At 43.3% G+C, this 20000-nt stretch overlaps 1 protein-coding gene across 1 annotated transcript in view; it reads right to left on the bottom strand.

Moving 5' to 3' along the window:
* LOC138364652 (uncharacterized) overlaps positions 1–10092 on the bottom strand; it is a 12158-nt gene extending 2066 nt beyond the window's left edge. The window contains exons 1-2 of the mRNA XM_069324627.1: positions 9963–10092; positions 9584–9825 (exon numbers count right to left, since the gene is read on the bottom strand). Coding sequence (XP_069180728.1) covers positions 9584–9825; positions 9963–10092 — 372 coding nt within the window. The remainder of the gene's footprint in view (positions 1–9583; positions 9826–9962) is intronic.
* Between the last annotated feature and the right edge of the window lie 9908 nt (positions 10093–20000).

A 20000-nucleotide genomic window follows, 5' to 3' on the forward strand; every position in this document is an offset into this window, starting at 1 on the left:
AACACAAGACAGAACAGGAGGGGATATTAATAGGGTATTAAAAGTATCAACACAAGACAGAACAGAAACAATGGGTATTGAATAGAAGTGTTTGTAGAAAGCCTATTGGTCCATATTTCTTGATGCTTCTATATTGGAGCGGAGTCTTGAGGTGGGTAGAATATAGTTGTGCAATAATTGGCTGTTGATTGCTGGTGTTGACTTCTTGATGTGTAGTGCCTCGCAAACGTCAAGCCGCCTGCTATCGCTGTATCTATCGATGATTTCTGTGTTGTTTACTAGGATTTCTCTGGCGATGGTTTGGTTATGGGAAGAGATTATATGTTCCTTAATGGAGCCCTGTTGCTTATGCATCGTTAAACGCCTAGAAAGAGATGTTGTTGTCTTGCCTATATACTGGGTTTTTTTGGAGCTTACAGTCCCCAAGTGGGCATTTGAAGGCATAGACGACATTAGTCTCTTTTAAAGCGTTCTGTTTTGTGTCTGGAGAGTTTCTCATGAGTAGGCTGGCCGTTTTTCTGGTTTTATAGTAAATCGTCAGTTGTATCCTCTGATTTTTGTCTGTAGGGATAACGTTTCTATTAACAATATCTTTCAGGACCCTTTCCTCCGTTTTATGAGCTGTGGAAAAGAAGTTCCTGTAAAATAGTCTAATAGGGGGTATAGGTGTTGTGTTAGTTGTCTCTTCAGAGGTTGCATGGCTTTTCACTTTCCTTCTTATGATGTCTTCGATGAAACCATTGGAGAAGCCGTTATTGACTAGGACCTGCCTTACCCTACAGAGTTCTTCGTCGACTTGCTTCCATTCTGAGCTGTGGTTGAGAGCACGGTCGACGTATGCATTAACAACACTCCTCTTGTACCTGTCAGGGCAGTCGCTGTTGGCATTTAGGCACATTCCTATGTTTGTTTCCTTAGTGTAGACTGCAGTGTGGAAACCTCCGCCCTTTTCCATGACTGTTACATCTAGAAAAGGCAGCTTCCCATCCTTTTCCGTCTCGTAAGTGAAACGCAGCACGGAACTCTGCTCAAATGCCTCCTTCAGCTTCTGCAGATGTCTGACATCAGGTACCTGTGTAAAAATGTCGTCAACATACCTGCAGTATATGGCCGGTTTCAAGTTCATGTCGACTAAGACTTTTTGCTCGATGGTACCCATGTAGAAGTTTGCAAACAGGACACCTAGGGGAGAACCCATGGCGACCCCATCTACTTGCTTATACATGTGCCCATCCGGGCTCAAGAAGGGTGCCTCTTTAGTACAAGCTTGGAGTAGTTTCCTCAGAATACTTTCTGGCATGTCAAGAGGAGTACAGGCTGGATCACGATACACTCTGTCGGCTATCATTCCGATTGTCTCGTCCACAGGTACGTTGGTAAACAGCGATTCTACGTCCAACGAGGCTCTTATCCCTGTGGCCCGTGTGCCCCGCAGTAAGTCCACAAATTCCTTTGGAGACTTCAGGCTGAAGGCGCAAGGAACATAAGGAGTCAGCAGGCCGTTGAGTCGCTTTGCCAGTCTGTACGTGGGTGTGGGTATCTGGCTAATGATTGGCCGAAGTGGGTTTCCAGGCTTGTGCGTCTTGACATTTCCATACGCATATCCAGGTTTATATTCCCCAATGATCTTTGGCAGGTGGAGTCCGGATTTCTTGGCGTTTACAGTTTCGATCAGTTTGTTGACCTTTGCTTTTAATTCGGCTGTAGTGTCCTTCGTTACCCTTTGGAACTTAGTTTGGTCAGAGAGTATGATGTTTATTTTCGCCAGATATTCGTCTTTTTTAAGAATGACATATATTGGCGATTTGTCACCTCTCCTGACAACTATCTCCTTGTTCTCACGAAGGCTTTTAGCTGCCGCTTTAAGCTCGGGGGACAGTATGGTGCTTCTGTAGTTGCCTCGATTCTTTCCTCCTTCTGCAATAAGTTCTGCTTGTAAGGTATCTTTGGTAGTGACCTTCTTTTGTGTCTCGAGGTCGAATATGTCGTCCAACAGAATTTCCAACTCTACTTTCCGGGCCATTTCACTCGGTCTGGACATAACATGACAGCATGTTATGTCCAGACCATGCCTCGAGGTCTCAGCACTGAAACAAGGATTATCAAGAAACTAACAACATTATATGGAGGACCTATGGCAATTCCACGACCAAGAGATGGCTTCCTGAACCTTGCAGGAATTAACCTCACTGAGGACCAAGTCACTCTCCTAAATCTGAGCATAAACTGTCATGTTATGTCCAGACCGAGTGAAATGGCCCGGAAAGTAGAGTTGGAAATTCTGTTGGACGACATATTCGACCTCGAGACACAAAAGAAGGTCACTACCAAAGATACCTTACAAGCAGAACTTATTGCAGAAGGAGGAAAGAATCGAGGCAACTACAGAAGCACCATACTGTCCCCCGAGCTTAAAGCGGCAGCTAAAAGCCTTCGTGAGAACAAGGAGATAGTTGTCAGGAGAGGTGACAAGTCGCCAATATATGTCATTCTTAAAAAAGACGAATATCTGGCGAAAATGAACATCATACTCTCTGACCAAACTAAGTTCCAAAGGGTAACGAAGGACACTACAGCCGAATTAAAAGCAAAGGTCAACAAACTGATCGAAACTGTAAACGCCAAGAAATCCGGACTCCACCTGCCAAAGATCATTGGGGAATATAAACCTGGATATGCGTATGGAAATGTCAAGACGCACAAGCCTGGAAACCCACTTCGGCCAATCATTAGCCAGATACCCACACCCACGTACAGACTGGCAAAGCGACTCAACGGCCTGCTGACTCCTTATGTTCCTTGCGCCTTCAGCCTGAAGTCTCCAAAGGAATTTGTGGACTTACTGCGGGGCACACGGGCCACAGGGATAAGAGCCTCGTTGGACGTAGAATCGCTGTTTACCAACGTACCTGTGGACGAGACAATCGGAATGATAGCCGACAGAGTGTATCGTGATCCAGCCTGTACTCCTCTTGACATGCCAGAAAGTATTCTGAGGAAACTACTCCAAGCTTGTACTAAAGAGGCACCCTTCTTGAGCCCGGATGGGCACATGTATAAGCAAGTAGATGGGGTCGCCATGGGTTCTCCCCTAGGTGTCCTGTTTGCAAACTTCTACATGGGTACCATCGAGCAAAAAGTCTTAGTCGACATGAACTTGAAACCGGCCATATACTGCAGGTATGTTGACGACATTTTTACACAGGTACCTGATGTCAGACATCTGCAGAAGCTGAAGGAGGCATTTGAGCAGAGTTCCGTGCTGCGTTTCACTTACGAGACGGAAAAGGATGGGAAGCTGCCTTTTCTAGATGTAACAGTCATGGAAAAGGGCGGAGGTTTCCACACTGCAGTCTACACTAAGGAAACAAACATAGGAATGTGCCTAAATGCCAACAGCGACTGCCCTGACAGGTACAAGAGGAGTGTTGTTAACGCATACGTCGACCGTGCTCTCAGCCACAGCTCAGAATGGAAGCAAGTCGACGAAGAACTCTGTAGGGTAAGGCAGGTCCTAGTCAATAACGGCTTCTCCAATGGTTTCATCGAAGACATCATAAGAAGGAAAGTGAAAAGCCATGCAACCTCTGAAGAGACAACTAACACAACACCTATACCCCCTATTAGACTATTTTACAGGAACTTCTTTTCCACAGCTCATAAAACGGAGGAAAGGGTCCTGAAAGATATTGTTAATAGAAACGTTATCCCTACAGACAAAAATCAGAAGATACAACTGACGATTTACTATAAAACCAGAAAAACGGCCAGCCTACTCATGAGAAACTCTCCAGACACAAAACAGAACGCTTTAAAAGAGACTAATGTCGTCTATGCCTTCAAATGCCCACTTGGGGACTGTAAGCTCCAAAAAACCCAGTATATAGGCAAGACAACAACATCTCTTTCTAGGCGTTTAACGATGCATAAGCAACAGGGCTCCATTAAGGAACATATAATCTCTTCCCATAACCAAACCATCGCCAGAGAAATCCTAGTAAATAACACAGAAATCATCGATAGATACAGCGATAGCAGGCGGCTTGACGTTTGCGAGGCACTACACATCAAGAAGTCAACACCAGCAATCAACAGCCAATTATTGCACAACTATATTCTACCCACCTCAAGACTCCGCTCCAATATAGAAGCATCAAGAAATATGGACCAATAGGCTTTCTACAAACACTTCTATTCAATACCCATTGTTTCTGTTCTGTCTTGTGTTGATACTTTTAATACCCTATTAATATCCCCTCCTGTTCTGTCTTGTGTTAATGCCACATCACCCTTCCCACCTCACTCAAATGTAGATATAAAATCAGAGATACGTTCTAATCAGTTGTGTATTTGTGAAGTCTTTGAAAATGTAATAAGTTTTACGAAACGCGCCCGTGTCGCGTCAGACTAGAAATAAAAATGAATTTTGGAGAAGTGATTTTTGATTTACCTCCAACAGTGAAGCGTAATGTACGAAAGATTGAGAAAATTCGTGTTAGAATTATTAATCTTACTTTTTCGGTCATATTTAATAATATATGTCTACAGGAAAGACTGCTACCAAAATATACTAATATATATATATATATATATATATATATATATATATATATATATATATATATATATATATATATATATATATATATATATATATATATATATATATATATATATATATATATATATATATATACATGTAATATATTGTATATAAGGTGATTAGAGATATATCCGAATATATCCATGATGAAGTTTTATACCATCTTATTTTCTTGTCCTTTGTCAGACCTCGGCACAAAGTGTGTCGCACCTGACAACAGGTCCGGCTGAGGTTGACACCTGTTCAGATTCATGTACCCCGTTGTAGTACAACGAAGCATAGGATAAACATTCAGAATAAACCTAAATTAAATGTGTTGGGTTGTCAACAGTTCGATCCCAACATTAACTCAACACATCACAACAATCATGGCGTTGAACAGCTTCAACAAATGAACCAATATTTCCTCAAACTATCTCTACAATCAACAATTCCTAGAGTGGGAATATAAATTTACTGGTGATTTGAAGATTGACTTCACAAAGAAAATCAGTCATACTTAAATGTAAACACCAGTTGGTACTTGTAACTAGTCAAGTTGAACTTGACTAGTTACTATAAGTCTTAAGATCATGTCTTAAGGCTGAACTCATGAGCCTCTCAGCCTTGATGATATTTTCCCCTTCCTGTGGCCCCTAAATGATGAATAACTAAACATCTAGTGAAGATAACTTGAGCAGTGTTAAGCGTTGCTAAACACAAGGATGAAATGCTGTAGTGAAAAATCAGATCTCATCATTAGAACTTGTTAATTATTAATTAATAACTATACTAACAACACATTTATATTTACGTCATTTAAAATCAACTTTATTTTAATTATTATATTTGACCCCCGTGTATTTATTGATTTATGGCGGTCTAACACCTGAAACAATGTGGTATTTCATTAAAATTTTACAAATCTACTTAAATAGTTACCTTATTAGGCTACTATCTCTTTCAGTAGACCAATATTCTCGAATTATTAAGATTGTTAATTCATAAAATAAACAAATTATGATGAATTAGTTTAAGGAAAGTTATCGTGCAGCTGCAAAAAAATAATCACCAATACAATTCATAGTAATTGCCAACTACTCAAAAAATAATCACAGAAAATACTGAAAAAAAATTATCACAGGAACTACTGAAAAAACTTATCTATAGATCTACTGAAAAAACTTATCTATAGATCTACTGAAAAAACTTATCTATAGATCTACTGAAAAAACTTATCTATAGATCTACTGAAAAAAAGTAATCACAGCACAACAAAAGTAATTGTAATAACACGATGCTTATCACCAAGACACTTTAAAATCGTGCAATAAACACTTATAACATTTAAAAATAGCTACTAACTATACAAACAAAATTATCGTAATTACATTGCCGGATAACTCATTATACTAATTATTTACCCAACAAATCTCAAATATACTAAGAGTTACATATACACAAGAGCACCATAACCTCATGCTACATGAGCTGCCAATTGTGTGACAAAGTTATCATTGCTACACACGATAACAATTGCAAAGTTCAAAATAAAATAACCACAACCTATTAAAACAACAACCCTCTAACACCAGACCCAAATAAATGTCAACAACTCAACAACATTACTTTAAAACAACTGCCAATTACTCTACAGCAACAGATGAAAACAACTGTTAACTACTCTAAAACAATAAATCTAAACAAATGTCATCTGCTCTACTCTTGGGCTGGACAGTAGAGCGACGGTCTCGCTTCCTGCAGGTCGGCGTTCAATCCCCGACCGTCCACCAAGTGGTTGGGGCACCATTCCATCCCCCCGTCCCATCCCAAATCCTTATCCTGACCCCTTCCAAATGTTATATAGTCGTAAAGGCTTCGCGCTTCCCCCCTGATAGTTCCCTTCCCTTGAGCACAGGAGTAGACGACTTCCGACTCCCCTTAACAGAGTTAACTTTCCCTTGCCAGAGTTCAAGGTAAGCCATACCTTACGTTGAAAAAAAAAAAATTGAAGCAGAGCGGGGATTCGAACCTGGGTAACCTCCAGACACGCCCCTTAACCTATGGATCACGAAATACTAAATTTTCTTTTAGATACATCAGACTATTGTGTCTTCCTTGTGCATCTTACCATACTAGTGGGTAGCCATCAGTCTCAGGAGACTATGGAGTTGCGCTCTGGAGTGACCTCTCCAGGGCACAAAGCCAGGGTAGGTTGATACTGGGAAAGAAGCTGTTACCCAAGCAGCAGGTCCCCCGTATTTTGCTAATTACTTACTTACTTCCTAACAGGACACGACCATCCAAAAAATTTACAATCCAGTATTGCAATTTCGCACAAAATTTATTTGAAAAGCTAAGAATTTGAAAAGCTAAGACAAAGCTAAGCTAAGAAAAGCTACCCTAAGAATTTGCATCTCTGAATTATCTCCCAAATTTAATTAAATTGAAATGATTGCATTAAATTGCAGCTCGAACGAGGCTCATTGTGGACAGTTAATGAACGCTGTAAATATTATACAATTATGTAATCTTATTTTGGCCTCGACAAAGTAATTATGTATTCTGTGTGTTGTATGTCAATGTTGTTATTGTGTCAGCTGTGTTATTGTTGTGTCAGCTGTGTTATTGTTGTGTCAGCTGTGTTATTGTTGTGTCAGCTGTGCTATTGTGCTGTCAGCTGTGTTACTGTTGTGTCAGCTGTGCTATTGTGCTGTCAGCTGTGTTACTGTTGTGTCAGCTGTGTTATTGTTGTGTCAGCTGTGCTATTGTTGTGTCAGCTGTGTTACTGTTGTGTCAGCTGTGTTACTGTTGTGTCAGCTGTGTTATTGTTGTGTCAGCTGTGTTATTGTTGTGTCAGCTGTGTTATTGTTGTGTCAGCTGTGTTACTGTTGTGTCAGCTGTGTTATTGTTGTGTCAGCTGTGTTACTGTTGTGTCAGCTGTGTTATTGTTGTGTCAGCTGTGTTATTGTTGTGTCAGCTGTGTTATTGTTGTGTCAGCTGTGTTACTGTTGTGTCAGCTGTGTTACTGTTGTGTCAGCTGTGTTATTGTTGTGTCAGCTGTGTTACTGTTGTGTCAGCTGTGTTATTGTTGTGTCAGCTGTGTTATTGTTGTGTCAGCTGTGTTATTGTTGTGTCAGCTGTGTTATTGTTGTGTGTCAGCTGTGTTACTGTTGAGTCAGCTGTGTTATTGTTGTGTCAGCTGTGTTACTGTTGTGTCAGCTGTGTTATTGTTGTGTGTCAGCTGTGTTACTGTTGTGTCAGCTGTGTTATTGTTGTGTCAGCTGTGTTACTGTTGTGTCAGCTGTGTTATTGTTGTGTCAGCTGTGTTACTGTTGTGTCAGCTGTGTTACTGTTGTGTCAGCTGTGTTATTGTTGTGTCAGCTGTGCTATTGTGCTGTCAGCTGTGTTACTGTTGTGTCAGCTGTGCTATTGTTGTGTCAGCTGTGTTACTGTTGTGTCAGCTGTGTTATTGTTGTGTCAGCTGTGTTACTGTTGTGTCAGCTGTGTTATTGTTGTGTCAGCTGTGCTATTGTGCTGTCAGCTGTGTTACTGTTGTGTCAGCTGTGCTATTGTTGTGTCAGCTGTGTTACTGTTGTGTCAGCTGTGTTACTGTTGTGTCAGCTGTGCTATTGTTGTGTCAGCTGTGCTATTGTGCTGTCAGCTGTGTTACTGTTGTGTCAGCTGTGCTATTGTTGTGTTAGCTGTGTTATTGTTGTGTCAGCTGTGTTATTGTTGTGTCAGCTGTGCTATTGTTGTGTCAGCTGTGCTATTGTTGTGTCAGCTGTGCTATTGTTGTGTCAGCTGTGCTATTGTTGTGTCAGCTGTGTTATTGTTGTGTCAGCTGTGTTATTGTTGTGTCAGCTGTGTTATTGTTGTGTCAGCTGTGCTATTGTTGTGTCAGCTGTGTTATTGTTGTGTTAGCTGTGTTATTGTTGTGTCAGCTGTGTTATTGTTATGTCAGCTGTGCTATTGTTGTGTCAGCTGTGCTATTGTTGTGTCAGCTGTGCTATTGTTGTGTCAGCTGTGTTACTGTTGTGTCAGCTGTGTTACTGTTGTGTCAGCTGTGCTATTGTTGTGTCAGCTGTGTTACTGTTGTGTCAGCTGTGTTACTGTTGTGTCAGCTGTGTTATTGTTGTGTCAGCTGTGTTACTGTTGTGTCAGCTGTGTTATTGTTGTGTGTCAGCTGTGTTACTGTTGAGTCAGCTGTGTTATTGTTGTGTCAGCTGTGTTACTGTTGTGTCAGCTGTGTTATTGTTGTGTGTCAGCTGTGTTACTGTTGAGTCAGCTGTGTTATTGTTGTGTCAGCTGTGTAATTGTTGTGACAGCTGTCATCAGCTCACCCTCGAAGCTTTCAGCATTACATTTGTGGCTCATTAACATCTCTCTCATCCAAGGGGCTCCGGGTTCGATTCCCGCCGTAAAAAAGGAACGGCGGGGCACGTTTTCTTCCCCCCGATGCATCTGTTCACCCAAACAGTCAAACAGGTACCCGGGAATTAGACAACTGATGTGTGTGTGTTACATCACCAGGAGAAGGGCCAAGTAGCTGGCCTAAAGAGACCTAAGTATACAGGCTACTTGTCCCTGACTGCTGTCAAAAATATGTTAAAAATATGACTAGTTGCCGCAAGAGGCACAACCGTTCCTCCCAGCAGCCGGAAGATTTGTCTGCTGAAGAGCTAAGATTTGTCTGCTGAGGAGCTAAGATTTGTCTGCTGAGGAGCTAACATTGTCTGCTGAGAAACCAAGATTGTCTGCTGAGGAGCTAACATTGTCTGCTGAGAAGTTAAGATTGTCTGCTGAGAGTTAAGCTTGTCTGCTGAGGAGCTAACATTGTCTGCTGAGGAGCTAACATTGTCTGCTGAGAAACCAAGATTGTCTGCTGTGGAGCTAACATTGTCTGCTGAGAGCTAAGATTGTCTGCTGAGGAGCTAACATTGTCTGCTGAGAAACCAAGATTGTCTGCTGAGAGCTAAGATTGTCTGCTGTGGAGCTAACATTGTCTGCTGAGAAACCAAGATTGTCTGCTGAGGAGCTAACATTGTCTGCTGAGAAACCAAGATTGTCTGCTGAGGAGCTAACATTGTCTGCTGTGGAGCTAACATTGTCTGCTGAGGAGCTAACATTGTCTGCTGAGGAGCTAACATTGTCTGCTGTGGAGCTAACATTGTCTGCTGAGGAGCTAACATTGTCTGCTGAGGAGCTAAAGATTGTGTTTCCAGGAACTACGTTAAGTGGATCTACAAGATGAACTGAATTTCCTTTGTGAAAGTTTGGGAGCCTGGATCTCTGCTCAGCCGCTTTGGCAAACTTTGACGATGAGTTTTGGTGTTTAGGTCGATGTTGTTGGGTTGTATGTGTGTTGTGTTGTGTTTACTGGTGGCCTTCGTACTGCTGCTGTTGCATACTGGTTGTTTGTTGCAACATTTGCTGCAACTTCTTGTATTGCAATGATTACTCCTGGTTACTACTTCTAGTTCTGCTTGTACAGCTACTGTTTCTACCATCACTACTTCTACTACAACAGCTGCCTCTACTACTACCACCATCACAACTACCACCCTATTACAACAATCAGTACCACCAGCACTACCACAACCCCCACTACAACTACACCCAGTACACATAAGCCAGCACCTCACAGGTGCTAGAGCACCTCACAGGTGCTAGAGCACCTCACAGGTGTATGTGCACCTGAAGTGGTCAGAGACACATAACTGTGGTCTACTGTGTGTGTGTGTGTGTGTGTGTGTGTGTGTGTGTGTGTGTGTGTGTGTGTGTCCAACCTACAACCCCAGTCTACAACCCTTCCCCCTATATTACCTGGTCTCCACTACAACCACCCCTACTATGCCACTCTGTACGACACACACACACACACATTATATATATATATATATATATATATATATATATATATATATATATATATATATATATATATATATATATATATATATATATATATATATATATATATTATATATATATATATATACACACACAAAGAGCTAATTATTTTCATAATTGACATACGAGCAAAAATATATACAAACTTCAGGAAAAACAGGAGAAATACGAGAGAAAAAACATTAACTGAAAGAAACTCAGACGTGTTCCCAAATTATGGCACTTGGGAATCAAAGCAAGTCAAACAAAACTAATTAAATTGCTTAATTAGAAATGTTGAGAATTTGTACCTCAATTCTAAAGGACTCCGCCGCACTTGCCTTCGTGTAAGATAAAAAATATATATATAAATAATTGTATTGACTATTTGAAAGCTCTGAATCAAGCCTTGAGTATGTAGAACCAATTCTATTAAAATAGAACCAATTCTAATAGAATAGAACCAATTCTAATAGAATAGAACCAATTCTCATAGAATAGAACCAATTCTCATAGAATAGAACCAATTCAAATAAGAATAGAACTAATTTTGTTCTTCCTGAACAGTCAATGGAGAAGTTCTAAGACATTTTGTTATTTTGTTTAATATAACGAAGTTTCTGTAAAAGGAACGGAAGGGAAGTATCAGGAGAAGGCGCCAAGCCATTACGACTGTATAACACTGGGAAGGGGTCAGGATAAGGATTAGGGATGGGACGGGGGGAGGGGTTATCTTGAGGTTATATCTTGAGAAGGCGCCAAGGAAGGCGCGGGGGGGGGGGGGGGAAGGAATGGTGCCCAATCACTTGGTGGACGGTCGGGGATTGAACGCCGACCTGCATGAAGCGAGACCGTCGCCCTACCATCTAATATACACAGTTACGTTAGAAATAAGTCGGGCCGGAATTTACGACATATCAAACACAAAACATTCTCACCCTATGTCAAACTAATGCTTCTATTTTTCATTATTAAAAGTGAATTATTGATATAAAACATTTTTGCGTCGTTTAAAATTTTCATGTGTGCCCTGACCAGATATATTTGCGTAAAGAATGTGTTATGTTTGTGAAAAATATCTCTACTACGCTGTTAATTAGCATTTCGTTACGGTAAAGACCATTTTTCTGCATCCACAAATTTTTGCATGATAAATTAATGGAAGCAAATCCAGTTAATAGATCATAATTGATGCATATTACGGCTGTTGGCGTGGAGATCACAGGTCTAATTACACCAGTGGAAACTACCTTCCCTATCTTTTATGATGAACCCTATTACATAAATAATGTTTATTTTCTGTTTGTCGCTTTCTCACTGGTGTTTTTTTTTTTATATTCAGGTGGGTACAGGAGAGAAATGGCGCCCGTGTTAGCTTGCTGAGAACGTTCTCATTCCCACAGTTCATGGGATGTGTTATATTCTAATAGTTTTACCCTGGAACACGACCCGTTAATTGGTTTTACCACCAGGTTCCAGATATGTCTTGGGTAAATTAAAGGCGAACAGCTATGTATTGGTTCCTAGTCAGGAAGACGAGGAGTCACAATAACTTGGCTTAAGATGGCCCCTGTTAATGCCCTCAAGATATTTCCTGATGCCCCTGTTACCTAGCAGTAAATAGGTACCTGGGAGTTAGACAGCTGCTACGGGCTGCTTCTTGGGGGATGGAAGCCTGGTCGAGGACAGGGCCACGGGGACACTAAGCCCCGAAATCATCTCAAGATAACCTCAAGAATATATAATAACCTAACCACAACACATCAAAGTTCACACACTTTAAAGTTTATAAAGTTCTAAGCCGGCTATATTACGACCCCTGCAGTGTACATATTCCAACCTGACTATAATATTTCCATGTATGATATGTTGACCAGATCGGGAGAACAGCACCGATAGTTTGGTAAAACTATTTACTTCAAGGATTTGTTTTAGTAATTTTCTTAGTTTGGTTAAGCTAGTTTATGATGATGTTTGAAGGTAAGCGCTGGTACGTGTGGGTGGCAGAGGTGGTCTTCGTCGTCGTATTGATGGTCGACTACGGATGCCTGTTTTATGGGATGTACGACTTATCGGACTCCGAAGACCTTCTTCACAGCAGTAAGGAAAGCTTCAAGAGTGTTAAAGAGTTATTGACGAAGGTTAAACTATCGGCTACGGACTAGGAAACTCTTCTGAAGACGGCTCAAGAACTCATAGTTCGGACAAAAGATTTCCTGAAGAAGGAAATTAGCGAGGAAGAAAGCGATACTATTCTGTCGCACGTAATCGCTTACGGGATCATCCTCACAGCAGTCCTTTCCGTTTGGCTTCTTAGTTACCTGAGCGCAAGGTATAAGGTATTTTGTAGCTGTGTGGGGACATGGGCAATGTATGCAGTCATCTGGGGTGACGACCATTCCCGAAATGCACTCTCCTTTATGTACTACGTTCAAATCCAGCTTATGAAGGAATCAGTTGGAGGTGCACCCATCTAAGATTTCCATAAGATCAGTCGAGGGGGCGCATTTTGGTTGTGGGTTTTCAAGGTGATAGTTCTTGGGGCGACAAGTCTGGTGTCCATTAAAAGTTACTGCACCAGGAGACACCGCGGGACCTCCTCTGACCCCGTCGACGTGGAGTCTGGACCTGACACCACCGGACAAGAGGAACCTCCTACCCGCACGGACACCACCACAGACACCAGCAGGGACAGTGTAGGAAGTAAGGATGTAATGCTGGAGATAGATGACCAGGACCAGCCCGCACCCACCCACAGCCAGGCCCTCCGACTTATGGTGTCATCTGTGATGTCACAGTTTACTATGAGATTCTAATCTACAGTGCCAACCACAACAGTTGGCTCGTCCGGTCAGCACTGAGATAGCGGAGGGCGCCTCCACAGCGACTGGTGTCCTCACCATCTGAGGCTTTATGGTGTATTTCTTGTTATGTGTTGGAAAGAAATAGGATTTATTTATATTTTACAGTCAATATCTTTTATTTTCAAACCAGCCCATGTAGTTTTATTATTGTGTGTGTGTGTGTACTCACATAATTGTGCTTGCGGGGGTTGAGATCTGGCTCTTTGGTCCCGCCTCTCAACGGTCAATCTACTAATGTACAGGTTCCTGAGCCTACTGGGCTCTATCATATCTACACTTGAAGCTGTGTATGGAGTCAGGCTCCACCACATCACTGCCTAATGCATTCCATTTGTCTACTACTCTGACACTGAAAAAAAATCTTTCTAACGTCTCTGTGGCTCATCTGGGTACTAAGTTTCCACCTGTGTCCCCTTGTTCGTGTTCCACTCGCGCTAAAGAGTTTGTCTTTGTCCACCCTGTCAATTCCCCCTGAGAATTTTCTAGGTGGGTATCATGTCTCCCTTTACTCTTTTGTTTTCCAGGGTTGTGAGGTTCAGCTCCTTTAGCCTTTCCTCGTAACTCTTTCCTCTCAGTTCCGGGGCCAGTCTGGTGGCATACCTCTGAATCTTCTCTAACTTCGTCTTGTGTTTAACTAGGTAAACACAAATGTGTGTGTGTGTGTGTGTGTGTGTGTGTGTGTGTGTGTGTGTGTGTGTGTGTGTGTGTGTGTGTGTGTGTGTGTGTGTGTGTGTGTGTCAGAGGTTGTGATCATTGTGTGTGCATATATGTAAGTCTATATGTATGTATTCATGTAGATTAAAGAGTCTTTTCGACTTGGTACTTTTTGATTAATAATGTATCAAGCAACATATTCTCCCTGTCTTGGTGCCTTCTTGTGGGAATTATTGATGCAATGGAGATGGTACCCGGCGTTGCTCGGGTGCCGGACTAACTACCTTCCCTACCCTTCACCACCTTCCCTACCCTTCACCACCTTCCCTACCATTCACCACCTTCCCTACCCTTCACCAGCCTCCCCTACCCTTCACCACCTTCCCTACCCTTCACCACCTTCCCTACCCTTCACCACCTTCCCTACCCTTCACCACCTTCCCTACCCTTCACCACCATCCCTACCCTTCACCACCTTCCCTACCCTTCACCACCTTCCCTACCCTTCACCACCTTCCCTACCCTTCACCTGCCTCCCCTACCCTTCACCACCTTCCCTACCCTTCACCACCTTCCCTACCCTTCACCACCTTCCCTACCCTTCACCACCTTCCCTACCCTTCACCACCTTCCCTACCCTTCACCTGCCTCCCCTACCCTTCACCACCTTCCCTACCCTTCACTACCTTCCCTACCCTTCACCACCTTCCCTACCATTCACCACCTTCCCTACCCTTCACCACCTTCCCTACCCTTCACCAGCCTCCCCTACCCTTCACCACCTTCCCTACCCTTCACCACCTTCCCTACCCATCACCACCTTCCCTACCCTTCACCACCATCCCTACCCTTCACCACCTTCCCTACCCTTCACCACCTTCCCTACCCTTCACCACCATCCCTACCCTTCACCACCTTCCCTACCCTTCACCACCTTCCCTACCCTTCACCACCTTCCCTACCCTTCACCTGCCTCCCCTACCCTTCACCACCTCCCTACCCTTCACTACCTTCCCTACCCTTCACCACCTTCCCTACCCTTCACCTGCCTCCCCTACCCTTCACCACCTTCCCTACCCCTTCACCAGCCTCCCCTACCCTTCACCACCTTCCCTACCCTTCACCACCTTCCCTACCCTTCAACACCTTCCCTACCCTTCACCACCTTCCCTACCCTTCACCATCTTCCCTACCCTTCACCACCTTCCCTACCCTTCAACACCTTCCCTACCCTTCACCACCTTCCCTACCCTTCTAGCTAAAGACAAGACGACTAAATGACAGTTTGTATTTATTAAGAGACCGGATGTTAGACGATGGATACAGTGATGAAGGGAAGGTGGTGAAGGGCAAGGCTGATGGTGAAGGGCAAGGCTGATGGTGAAGGGCAAGGCTGATGGTGAAGGACAAGGCTGATGGTGAAGGGCAAGGCTGATATTGAAGGGCAAGGCTGATGGTGAAGGGCAAGGCTGATGGTGAAGGACAAGGCTGATGGAGAAGGGCAAGGCTGATGGTGAAGGGCAAGGCTGATGGTGAAGGGCAAAGCTGATGGTGAAGGACAAGGCTGATGGAGAAGGGCAAGGCTGATGGTGAAGGGCAAGGCTGATGGTGAAGGGCAAGGCTGATGGAGAAGGGCAAGGCTGATGGTGAAGGGTAAGGCTGATGGTGAAGGACAAGGCTGATGGAGAAGGGCAAGGCTGATGGTGAAGGGCAAGGCTGATGGTGAAGGGCAAGGCTGATGGTGAAGGGCAAGGCTGATGGTGAAGGGCAAAGCTGATGGTGAAGGACAAGGCTGATGGTGAAGGGCAAGGCTGATGGTGAAGGACAAGGCTGATGGTGAAGGGCAAGGCTGATGGTGAAGGGCAAGGCTGATGGTGAAGGGCAAGGCTGTTGGTGAAGGACAAGGCTGATGGTGAAGGGCAAAGCTGATGGTGAAGGGCAAAGCTGATGGTGAAGGACAAGGCTGATGGAGAAGGGCAAGGCTGATGGTGAAGGACAAGGCTGATGGTGAAGGGCAAGGCTGATGGTGAAGGGCAAGGCTGATGGTGAAGGGCAAGGCTGATGGTGAAGGGCAAGGCTGATGGTGAAGGGCAAGGCTGATGGTGAAGGGCAAGGCTGATGGTGAAGGGCAAGGCTGATGGTGAAGGGCAAGGCTGATGGTGAAGGGCAAGGCTGATGGTGAAGAGCAAGGCTGATGGTGAAGGGCAAGGCTGATGGTGAAGGGCAAGGCTGATGGTGAAGGGCAAGGCTGATGGTGAAGGGCAAGGCTGATGGTGAAGGGCAAGGCTGATGGTGAAGGGCAAGGCTGATGGAGAAGGGCAAGGCTGATGGTGAAGGGCAAGGCTGATGGTGAAGGGTTAAAGAAGGAGACCAATGGTGGAGAAGTGTGTGGAGAGTGATGGAGAGTGAGGGAGATGGTGAAGGAGAATATAGCCGGCGAGATGTAGAGAGAAGATGGTGAGGATGATGATGATAGTGTAGATGTTGTAGTGATGCAGTAATAATGATGACATTGTGTAGTGTAGATGCGCTACAATATTGAAGGGTGGTGTGTGTAGGTATGGTGGTTACACGAAGACGGTCGCGTATAGTGAAGATGGATGATGACTACTGTGTGGCAGAGATGGGTACGGTGATGATAGTGTGTAGTGATGATGGTTTAGAGTGACGAAGATAGTGACACGAAGAATTGGCTTACAGTGAAGATTGTCACAGTGACAAAAAGGACACATTGTGTAGTGAAGATGGCTACTGTGACACACACAGTGTGTAGTGAAGATGGCTACTGTGACACACACACACAGTGTGTAGTGAAGATGGCTACTGTGACACACACACAGTGTGTAGTGAAGATGGCTACTGTGACACACACACACAGTGTGTAGTGAAGATGGCTACTGTGACACACACACACAGTGTGTAGTGAAGATGGCTACAGTGACACACACACACAGTGTGTAGTGAAGATGGCTACTGTGACACACACACACAGTGTGTAGTGAAGATGGCTACTGTGACAGAGTGTGTAGAAGGGCCATGGGGGTTGAGGGGGGGAGGGGGGGTGGACAGGGGTGACCTGGTCAGTAGCACCAACTGAAAGTCGTTCCTTGACCTCAGCCTTAAGTCTTACATACCACTAAGTCTTGAGGGAGTTGCCAGCTCCCTTTCTTTCGATTTGCCTCAACGTACGAAATCCAACCGTTTTAACCTAACCTGAAAACGCCACAACCTGTACTTGTTGAAGGGACTTATACAAGCAAGCAGAGAGGCTGACTTAAAGAACGTGAACACGAACGTGAGAATATTCTTATATTGTGCAGCGCGTCTCACCAGTGATGGCGCTTATAGGTCTGTCAGTCTCTTGGTCTCCAAGGATAGAGGTTACAGATCCTCGGGGACAGCTCACCCAACTTTGAACGGTGACTGATGTAGGGTAGGGTACTAACATGGGCGAATCGCCCCCCCCTCCCCCCCATTGCTTAAAGACAATCTGCTACAATGGCGAACACCTCGACATTGTGAAATGTGGTTGGCAGATTCCGTAGACTTTCTTCACTTCACACTGATGCATTATCTTTAACCCGTGGCAGTTCAAACACTGGGTCAATCTGGATACCAAGTTGACATTTCATTTCCCCCCTAACCTGTCCACTGGACAGAAGGCAGAAGGACAGTCCTTCAATCCGCCTGTCCACTGGATGGAAGGACAATCTCCCTCACTGGTCCTAAGTAGTATCCACTGCAGCTTCCGAGTTGCAAGACTTAACAACCCGAATATGACGTTGGATTGTTGGGAAAGGCTGTGAGATTGTAACGTGAGAGATGAGGATAGTGAAGACACACAGTGGATGAGGGTTCGAATCTCATCACGGAACTAGTCGATTCGTTCTTTTGACACATCACGCTATTGTGTTTTCTGTGTGTATAGGAAGAAAGACCTTGTGTGTGGAAGGGGAACACGACTCCACAGATCGTGTGGGAAGAGGTGAGAACATAACAAGGGAATGGGAAGTGGAGTTAACATTAGCAAAAGAGAAGGTAGAAGCATCAAACGTTAATAAAGGAGAGGAAAAGTTGACCCTGTGAAGGAGGGAGAGAGCGAGAGGCTGATAAAGCGAGGGGGAACAAATTGAATAATTTCTGAGGGTCGGAGTGAGGGGAAAGAGGAAAGGTTGTGAAAAGAAAAGATTTAGGAAAAGAAAAGATTAAGTTACAGAAAAGATTCAGGAGAAGAAAAGATTAAGTCACAGAAAAAATTGAGGAAAAGAAAAGATTAAGTCACAGAAAAAGTTCAGCAATAGAAAAGGTTAAGGAAGAGGAGCACACTAATTAAGGTAGAAAAGATTGAAGGGGATTCTCACACTTAAACCCCTCCCCCCCCCACCACAAACCACAGCTCGGCCTCCTCCACCCCCCCAGTCCTAATAATTATAACCCCAATGATCTAAAGGTTCCGCACCTGGACCAATACTTCAGGGACAACCACGACGAAGTTGGCATCCACAACACAAGACGCTCAGCCATTGAACATCCTCAAACTGGCTCTAACGTTGACAGGAAAATGACCCCTTTAAGACCTTCCCAGACTGCTTCACATTTGAACATATTTGTTCAACAGACACGTGTAAAATCCAGGGAACAGAGTATATGAAGGATCTGGTACACATCTCCAGCTTCAACCTGTATTAAACATGGCTTTAACCAAACTTAAGATAAAGTTGGGTCTAAACCTAACTTACGACAAAGTTGGCCTTAACCTAACTTAAGATAAAGTTAGGTTAAGGCCAATATTAAAAGTTAATCAAAATACTATTAAATAGATCAACTTGAAGGGTAGGTGAACATGCAGGTAGGAACACAACTGGTTGACGTAGTTGAACAGGTAGAAAGAAAAGGATTGGGTGTATCTGAGAGGCTATAAAGGTGGTGAAGCACACATAGAAGATAGCAGGAGAGAGAGAGAGAGAGAGAGAGAGAGAGAGAGAGAGAGAGAGAGAGAGAGAGAGAGAGAGAGAGAGAGAGAGAGAGAGAGAGAGAGAGAGAGAGAGAGAGAGAGAGAGAGATGGAACAGGCCATAAATCCATGCCCCCCCCCCCCCCTCCGAGCTGCCAGATTTTTCCCAACCTTGAATGCTGTTAATCTTTGATTTCTTCGAAAATCACGAGAAATTTCTCAACTCTGTAAATACATATATGTGAGGTCTGAGAGGCAAGAATGATATCAAGATATCAGAGCTTCTCGCATAGTATGTTATTAAGGAAGATAACTACAAGCATAACACGTTATTAAGGAAGATAACTAATAGCATAACACGTTTTTAAGGAAGATAACTGCTAGCATAACACGTTATTAAGGAAGATAACTGCTAGCATAACACGTTATTAAGCAAGATAACTGCTAGCATAACACGTTATTAAGTAAGATAACTGCTAGCATAACATGTTATTAAGAAAGATAACTGCTAGAATAACACGTTATTAAGCAAGATAACTGCTAGCATAACATGTTATTAAGAAAGATAACTGTAGCATTACATGTTATTAAGAAAGATAACTGCTAGAATAACACGTTATTAAGCAAGATAACTGCTCCTTCATCAACATTGTCTAAATTATAACAAACAACAGCCAACTTTAAACAAGAATAAAGAACAAAAATGAACAGAGAACAAGATAAAGACTAAAGAATCAAGAACAAACAACAAAGTAGACGAACAAACAACAAAAAAGCCCAACAAACAAAAAACGGACACAGGTTATAAAGGGTAACTGGTAAAAAATAAAATATCAGGCAAAATATTTTTTAGATTTTTTTTGTATATTGCGTGACCAAAACGGTGACGTGTCACCCTGCAACCCGTTCTCGCAAATTTAATAAGTCAATATTGACTTATTAAATATGTGCATAGGTGACATACTTAACATAATAGTTCCCCTTGAAAAGCTTCATAGAAAACACCGACCTTACCTAACCTACTTAGTATGTTAAGATAAGCATCTTATTGCTTC

Source organism: Procambarus clarkii, chromosome 14 (assembly GCF_040958095.1).
Source record: "Procambarus clarkii isolate CNS0578487 chromosome 14, FALCON_Pclarkii_2.0, whole genome shotgun sequence".
Taxonomy (NCBI): domain Eukaryota; kingdom Metazoa; phylum Arthropoda; class Malacostraca; order Decapoda; family Cambaridae; genus Procambarus; species Procambarus clarkii.